The sequence below is a fragment of the Mercurialis annua genome, linkage group LG1-X (assembly GCF_937616625.2).
Source record: "Mercurialis annua linkage group LG1-X, ddMerAnnu1.2, whole genome shotgun sequence".
NCBI classification, from domain to species: domain Eukaryota; kingdom Viridiplantae; phylum Streptophyta; class Magnoliopsida; order Malpighiales; family Euphorbiaceae; genus Mercurialis; species Mercurialis annua.
Window position 1 is genome coordinate 70,142,496 of NC_065570.1, and position 8,317 is coordinate 70,150,812.

At 36.0% G+C, this 8,317-nt stretch overlaps 1 protein-coding gene across 1 annotated transcript; it reads left to right on the forward strand.

The window, feature by feature from the left end:
- The first annotated feature begins 3,475 nt into the window (after positions 1–3,475).
- On the forward strand, positions 3,476–5,290 carry LOC126675483 (uncharacterized). The gene has a single exon (XM_050370131.2). The coding sequence runs from the start codon at positions 3,476–3,478 to the stop codon at positions 5,288–5,290; it is 1,815 nt and encodes a 604-aa protein (XP_050226088.1).
- The last annotated feature ends 3,027 nt before the right edge of the window (positions 5,291–8,317 follow it).

The following is an 8,317-nucleotide window of genomic DNA, read 5'->3' on the forward strand; positions in this document are numbered from 1 at the left end:
GGGTATGAATAAGTTACTGGACATGCTTTCGTATAGCTACATAGTAGCTACATTATATATATGTTGCACAGAAAGGACTTATAATTAATAATTAGAAAAGAAAAAGAGATAAAAGATATAGTTCATTAATTATTACTATGAGATCATATCAAATATCACGTCACCTTCACTTAGTTTATGCGTATGGTCACTCCATCCCACTGTTCATTGTCTAGCACGCATTCTCATTTTCACTCCAAATATTTTACCAATTAACCACTCCTCTCCAGAATCAGAACTTTTGTTTAATTACATCCTATTCTACCAAGTCACTACTACCTAGCTAGCTACATAAAGAATCAAAAAGTTGTACACAATTCCATGATTATCGGATGCAAAAATCAAGTCATTCAATTAGGCTAATTTTTATCCGATAATCATGGAATTGTGCACATCTTTTCTTAAGTTACATAAATTAGTTACATATTTTCTTTTAATCCGTGTTTCTCACAAAATTTAATTAATTTAAACGATCTTAAATCATTCTCATCGAAGTTAGCTATCAAGTAAACAGAAAAAGAGGATTATATCCTGAATATACATGCTATAATTTTATATGAGAGTCTGATCAGTTTCGATATTATAATAAAATTAATCTCTAACAAAAGCATAAATATATCTGTTTCTAATACAAACTGTCTTAATTACTTGTGTACAACATCTAGATAATTTAATTTGCTCAATCTTTTGATTCATCTTTGCTATATCTGACGCAAAAACTCATGAATAGCAAGATATACAAACAATTAATCCTTTCCTTTTAATCTCAAATATATATAGAACAGAACCCAAAAAAGTTTTGAAAGAATATTAACCCTACGTACCAGCTCCATGTACATACCCATCAAGATTTTTGCATGAGAATCATAAAAAAAGCAGACACCAAAATGTAAATTATCGGGCTGTTAACTGCTAAATCTTCATGGCCATGTGTTTGTGCTTTGTAGGCCAATGCCGTTGTGTTTCTTTGAAGGACCAGAAGGTGGGATCGGCATTGCTTTGGGCAAGAAACCATAGAAAGTACGTGGCGAATTTTGAGTGGTTGGCCTGACCTTAAACGGTTGATATGTTGAAGAGTGAGAGTGATGAGCAAGAGAAGAGACAAGCAAGAACACTAACACAATTATATGAGTACTTCTGCAATGGAAACTGCCCATTTCTTTGATAATTCACCAACCCCAAAACCCTAGCGAAAAAGATGAAGAGAAGATAATTTCAAGGAGAGAGGAGACAAAAGAGGAAGATTATTTTGGTAAGCTAAAAAGATGTATGTATTTGAATGTGAAAAACAGAGAGATTATTATGGTTATGTTATGGAAATATTAATATTAATATTAATATTGTAATATGGAATTGGGTAATGTTGTTGGTGTAGCGTTGAGGTTTTGGCTTGTAAGTGAAGGTAATAAATGTCTTAGAAAAAGTGGGAGAGAGAAACATGGGGAATTAAATGCTGCCTCAATGTTCCTCAGATTCAGCTCTAGTTTACTTTTTTCTTGCTTTTCTTAGGACGTTGATGACAAATCAAGACATCCCATTACAATTATTTTTTTATAATTGGAAATATTGCACCTATGGTGTTCGGATTTTTTAATAGTTTCTATTTTTAATATGCATTTATCTATTTATTATTCATTTAAGTACTATATGAAATTATTTATTTATATCGAACAAGTGTTTGCGACATGTTATACCGGATTTTTTAAGTTAAAGTGAAAAAATTAGTTGAAATGCTCTTTAAAATTATTTCAAAAAATTTACAATCGTTTTCCGCTATTTATTAATTCACTCTTTTTATTCTTCTCTATTTATTTTTTATAATTATTAATTATAAAATTTGAATTATAGATAATTATAATTATTATTTATATTAATGAAAGAAGTGTAAATTATAATAAATATATAAGTTGATACAAAAGATACATATATTAAACCATTAATATAAAAACAGAAAATACCAACCTATTACACCGGGAACCAAAATCGGAATATCATATGATCTAGTCATGGGTCAAATTTGAAATTCGATTAGATTATTAGTCGAACATTTTTTAACTGGTTATGACCTTTAATTTTTTATTTTTTCAATTCTTTCACCGGTTTGATCTAATAAAAAAAGTATTAAGTAGGTATTTTTGAGACTTGTTAATAGTAAAATTTGCAAGTATACAGATGTCTACTCAAATAATACAAATTGTATAGTTGGATTGTCGATCCTCAAGAAAAGCCAAGTCTTTTCCACCAAATTATCAGTTATAATTTATTTAGCAACTAAGTGGGTTTGGGAAAATTATTAAAACTACTAAAAGTAATAAATCAAATGTTGAAATAAAACTGAATTTGAACTTATAAGAGAAGAAATTAGAGTAATAATTATTCTTATGTTATTCGGTTTATAAATTATGGTTAATTTTACTTAATTATATAGCAAAAACTCATTGATCTAATAAATTATGATTAATTCTCTCGAGTTTCAATCACTAAGCATATAACTCATTCCCGCGCAATTATAGACCTAAAAAACCAATTCAATCAAATTGGTAAAATAAATCTAAAGAACATTTAATCATTGATTCACTCTCGTGTAATTAAATATTAAATTGTTATTTATTAATGTATATTTTGAATTAGTTTTCCCAAGTTTTTTTTTTTTTTGAAATGTTTCCCAAGTTAAATACATGACAATGATTTAATTGGAAAAAAAAAATCAAACATTTAAAACAATAAATAACAAATAATTATATAGCAAAAATTCATGATCTAATAAATTGAAATAATCAAAATTTTAAAATTAATCTCCATTATGAATTTTACATTTCAAAGTTGAAAGAAAAAGTTGCAAAATATTTGGAGACAAAGAAGGGAATTGTGTAATAAGGTTAGGTGTTTATGCGGGTCCATACTATATTTAATGGCCGACTAGAGAACTTCAAAACAGCAACATCCAAAATTGTGACTCCTTTATTTTAGTACGCTCTTTTAATAAACCTATCCATTTCCCTAATCTAAAGAACTTTCTATCCAAATCAACCCCAAAATACAATGACATTTTAATCATCTTTCCACTCATTCTTTCTCATCCACCCCTCTCTTTAAAATCGTTTCATGTTGAAGATAACATAATATTTCACAATTACAGTTAGGAGTGTTTAGCTTAACAGTTTTAGTTTGCATATAATAGCATTAAAAATTAAATTTGAGATAGTTTATTTCAGAACGGTTCACACTTAACTAAATTAGAAAAATATTTTAAATGAAACTAATGACAATGTTTTTAAAATAAGAAGATGAAAATTGAATCCACGTTTTGAGCAACTACATGTGATGGTATTACTATTATCTAAGATACTGAAATCTGTTGAAATGCTTAGCATTGAATGAAGGAGGGGGAATGTGAGTAAATGATCAAACAATCAATAAATAAATGTTCGTGAGGATGGAAAACACTCTGAAAGATACTTCTCTCGGCTCTCCCTCTGATGATCCACCGACCGACGACGAGAAGTGCTCAACGAAGAAAGTAAAGAACCGTCCGGAGGAAATAATGCGAACCGGTAATGAAGAGGCGGACATGGAAGTGGAAACAACGGCAAAAACGACGGATGTGGAAGAAGGAAATATTCCCAAAGCTTCCTTCAAAGAGAAGCTCATGAGTAATGATAAAGCCTTAGATTCTGATCCTGAAGATGATCACTCTGCCTTTGTCCTGTCTAATGATGATATTGAAATAGGCAATGCTAAGGGCGTTCCGTCTATTAACTTTTCAGACAGAATTCATAATCTTTTTGCCCTTAACATGAAACTTTGTGTGGTTGTTCGTCTCTTAGGCAAAACCATTGGATACAGGACTCTCTTTGGTCGTCTGATGAAACTTTGGAAGCCTAAAAACTACCCGAGCCTGGTTGATCTAGACAACAATTTCTTTCTTGTGAGATTCTACTCGATGGATGATTACATCAATGCGTTGTCTGGTGGTCCTTGGGTGCTATTCGGTCACTATCTCACCGTTCAACCTTGGGATCCTTCTTTCTCCTCAGATAACACCAATACTACTTCGGTGACCGCTTGGGTTCGTTTTCCCGGTCTACCTTACCATTACTATCATAATCATGTTCTAAAAGCCATTGCCTCTACCATCGGCAGTGTTGTTCGCATTGACTATAATACTGAAGCTAGGGAACGTGGGAAATTTGCCCGTCTTGCCATCAGTTTGGATCTTACCAAGCCTCTTGTTTCGAGAATTTTGATTGATGGCCGAATCCAAAAGGTTGAATACGAAGGGCTACCGATAATTTGTTTTGACTGTGGCCGCTACGGTCATCGTGAAAATTATTGTCCTTTTAAAACTGTTGATACTTCTATGGATGATTTGGCTAAATCTAACAGTTCCGTGCTCAACCAGCCGCCAGCTACGGTGGTCGAGGATGCTCAATTCGGTCCCTGGATGCAGGTGGCTAATCGTAGAAGGAAACCAGATTTTCAGGCCAACAATCATGGCAATAACGGTCAAAAAATATCAGGGTCAATATTTGATTCTCTGGCTAACCTGGTGGAGGATATTCAGGAAACTAATGCCCAGAATGGTAAGGCTGAGATGGCTATTCCTAATTCAGAGACAAATATGTCAGGACCTCAGATTAGGAAAATCGCCGATCATGCTACAAGGTCTTCATCTGGAAAAGGAAAAAATAAAGCTCATGTGGGAAAGGAAAATATTCCTAAAATTAGTAATCTCATGGCCATGCAAATTCATGCAAGTGACGTGACCCAAGACCACAACAATCCAATGCAAAAGCATGCAGAAGCAAAACAAACTAACAGGTTAAGTAATATGCACCAAAACAATATCCTAACTAAGTTGGATAATTCTATGGCTAAAGTGAGCATTACCTTGGATCCCACAAAGCATTCCGCTGTGTCTATCATTTCGTCAGATAACAATAACGAGGATTCGATTCAACTATCTCAACTAAAAAATCTCACTCTAAGAGATAAGTTTAATCAAAAAGGCCCTGATAAATCTCATAGTCAGTGGAGTGTGAAGATCAACAAACATTCGAAAAGCAATACCAAAATTCGAAAGAAAAAAGAAGTTCCTCACCTCCAATGTTCTTCTGCTCGTGATATGATATTGGAGATGGGCAATGCAGTGATGAAGGGAGATGGCAGCAACAATCTGTTGGATGACCTTAGTATCAAGGATCTAGTGGCGACTTCTACTAGCGTCGAAGACCTTAACCGGCCATCCTAAAGGCGGTTTGCTTTCTATTCCCCATCTTTTTAATGAATTTAAATCTCTTAATTTGGAACTGCCAAGGGGTAGCTAGCAACAATTTTTTCCGTACTTTGAAGTCTTTCAAAGATTGTTATAATCCCTCCTTGATTGTTTTGGTTGAACCCAGAATTGCAGGACTAAAAGCAGATAAAGTCATCAAACGTTCCGGTTTTGAGTTCTCTCACCGGGTGGAAGCTCAAGGCTTCTCGGGTGGTATTTGGCTGCTCTGGAATAATAGTATTAATATTACGGTGTTATCTAACCACCGTCAATATATCCACACTTCTCTTTCTTTGGCTAACAGGAATGAATCCTTCCTCTTCACGGCAGTTTATGGAAGCCCCAATAAATCCAAAAGACAATCCTTATGGAGCGACCTTTCTGCCCTTAATACAGGTAATGATCTTCCTTGGTTGCTAGCTGGAGATTTTAACGCTATTCTTTGCGCTTCTGACAGGAAAGGTGGAGCTCGTCAAAGAAATTACAGCTGCACCCATTTCGCCAACTTTTTGGATTCTAACGCTCTTAATCAATTGGACTTCGTTGGTCCTGTTTTCACTTGGAGGCGGGGATCTCTTTTTCAGCGTCTTGACAGAGGCATTTGTAATGAGTTTTGGCAGCGTCTTTTCCCTGAAGCTATCATCCATCACTTACCTCGGATATGCTCAGATCATAGACCTATTCTCATAAAGCTCAATCCTCCTAGTCCGACAGTTAATAATCCCAAAAGTTTCAGTTTTTTGGCTTCCTGGCTCACTCACAAAGATTTCAGTTTGTTTGTTAGTAATTGCTGGAACTCTCTTAATTCATTCAATGACAATGTGAGGCACTTTATCGATAATATCCGGGTTTGGAATGTTCAAGTTTTTGGTAATATCTTCAAACAAAAGAAGTCTATTCTTGCTCGGCTTAATGGAATTCAAAAAGCTTTGGAAATCCGTCACTCTAATTTCCTTAGTGATTTGGAAACGCAACTCAAAGCTGAGCTTGATGAAATTCTTCTTAGAGAGGAGTCGCTTTGGGTTCAAAAATCTAGAAGTGACTGGATTATGCTCGGAGATAAAAACACCTCCTTCTTTCACGCTAAAACTATGGCTAGAAGAAGAAAAAACCGTATTAGCATGATCAATAATCTTGAAGGAAACTGGTGTGATAATGAAGCAACTCTTCGTGATATGGCTGTCAACTTTTTCATGGATTTATACTCCGAAGATGTGGCTTGCAGACCCGCTTATCATTACAGAGGTTATTTCCCTTCCATTGAAGTCGGTATGCTTGTAAATATGTCCAGTAATGTGACAAATGGAGAGTGCCATCAAGCGGTCTTTCAGATGCAGCCTTGGAAGGCCCCGGGAGCGGACGGTATCCCTGCAGCGTTCTACCAAAATCAGTGGGCTGTTGTGGGAAATTCGATCTGCTCTTTAGTTCAAAGAATTTTTGCCGATGGTATTATGGATCCTGAACTTAATAAGACCTTAATTTGCCTCATTCCCAAAGCTGATAAGCCCGTAACTATCAAAGATTTTAGGCCTATAAGTTTGTGCACGGTAGTCTACAAAATTGTTACCAAAATTATTACCAACAGACTCAAGCCTATTATGCCTCTTATCGTTAATCCCACTCAAGTCAGCTTTGTCGCTGGGCGCAACATCACTGATAATATCATTATTGTCCAAGAGGTTATTCATTCTATGAGAAGGAAGAAAGGCAAAGAGGGCTGGTTTGCAATCAAAGTAGATTTGGAGAAAGCTTATGATCGTCTTAGTTGGAATTTCATTGAAGACACCCTCAAAGACGCAAGCATTCCCGACAACTTAATTAAAGTGATTATGAATTGCGTCTCTTCTTCGCATATGAGTCTTCTTTGGAATGGGTGTAAATCTCAAGAGTTCAAACCGACCAGGGGCATCCGTCAGGGAGATCCCCTATCTCCTTACCTTTTTGTTTTATGCATGGAACGCCTATCTCACCGTATTGAACTCGCTATTCAAAATGGTGAATGGCTGCCCATTAAGTTGAATAAGCTCGGACCTAACCTCTCCCATCTTTTTTTTGCAGATGACATGGTGTTATTTGGGCATGCGAACGAGAACCAAGCAAGAGTCATTAAGGCTATACTTGATGAATTTGCTGCTAGTTCCGGTCTCAAAGTTAGCTTAAATAAAACTAAGATTTTTTTCTCTCCGAATGTTGACGGTCAGTGCGCTACTAATATTAGTTCCCACTTGGGGTTCCAAAAATCAACTGATCTCGGAAAGTATTTGGGTGTTCCTCTTTTGCATTCTAGAGTAACTAAAGACACTTATGCTTATATCCTTGATAAGATTCGATCTAAGCTATCCGGGTGGAACGCAAGTCTTCTTTCTATGGCTGGTCGGATCACCTTGGCTAAGACTGTCTTGTTGGCTATTCCCGGGTACTCCATGCAAACTAATTCGCTGCCTAAGAGCCTCTGTGGTCAAATTGACCGTGTCGTTCGCAACTTTGTTTGGGGTAGCACGGATGAATCCAGGAAACCTGCTCTTGTTAATTGGTCTGATATGTGCACCCCTCCCGCCCATGGTGGTAGCGGCATTCGGGACATTCGCAAGCAAAACAACGCCTTTATTATGAAAATTGGTTTTTTAGTTCTGACTAAACCTGAGCTTCTGTGGGTTCAGGTCCTTCGCAACAAGTACGGTTGGTCTCGTCATGGTAACACTTGCAAAGTTAACAGTTCGAGTTCAAGTCTTTGGAGAAATATTTCTCACATCTGGAATAATGTCCTCTCTGGCATTCACTGGGCTGTGGGGGATGGCGATAATGTTAGGTTTTGGGAGGATAATTGGCTAGGCAATTTTGGTCCGCTTAAATTGTTGGCCTTAACTCCTGTTCCTAACATTGTCTTTCAAGAAACAGTAAAAGATTATGTTTGCAATGGTTCCTGGAAGTGGGATAAATTAGAGGGTTTGGTTCCAAATGAGGTTCTTTTACATCTAGCTGCTATGAAGCCTCCCTCTTCCT

Excerpts from the sequence above, each read along its gene's own strand:
- LOC126675483 (XM_050370131.2), top strand. The coding sequence starts at position 3,476 with ATGGAAAACACTCTGAAAGATACTTCTCTCGGCTCTCCCTCTGATGAT.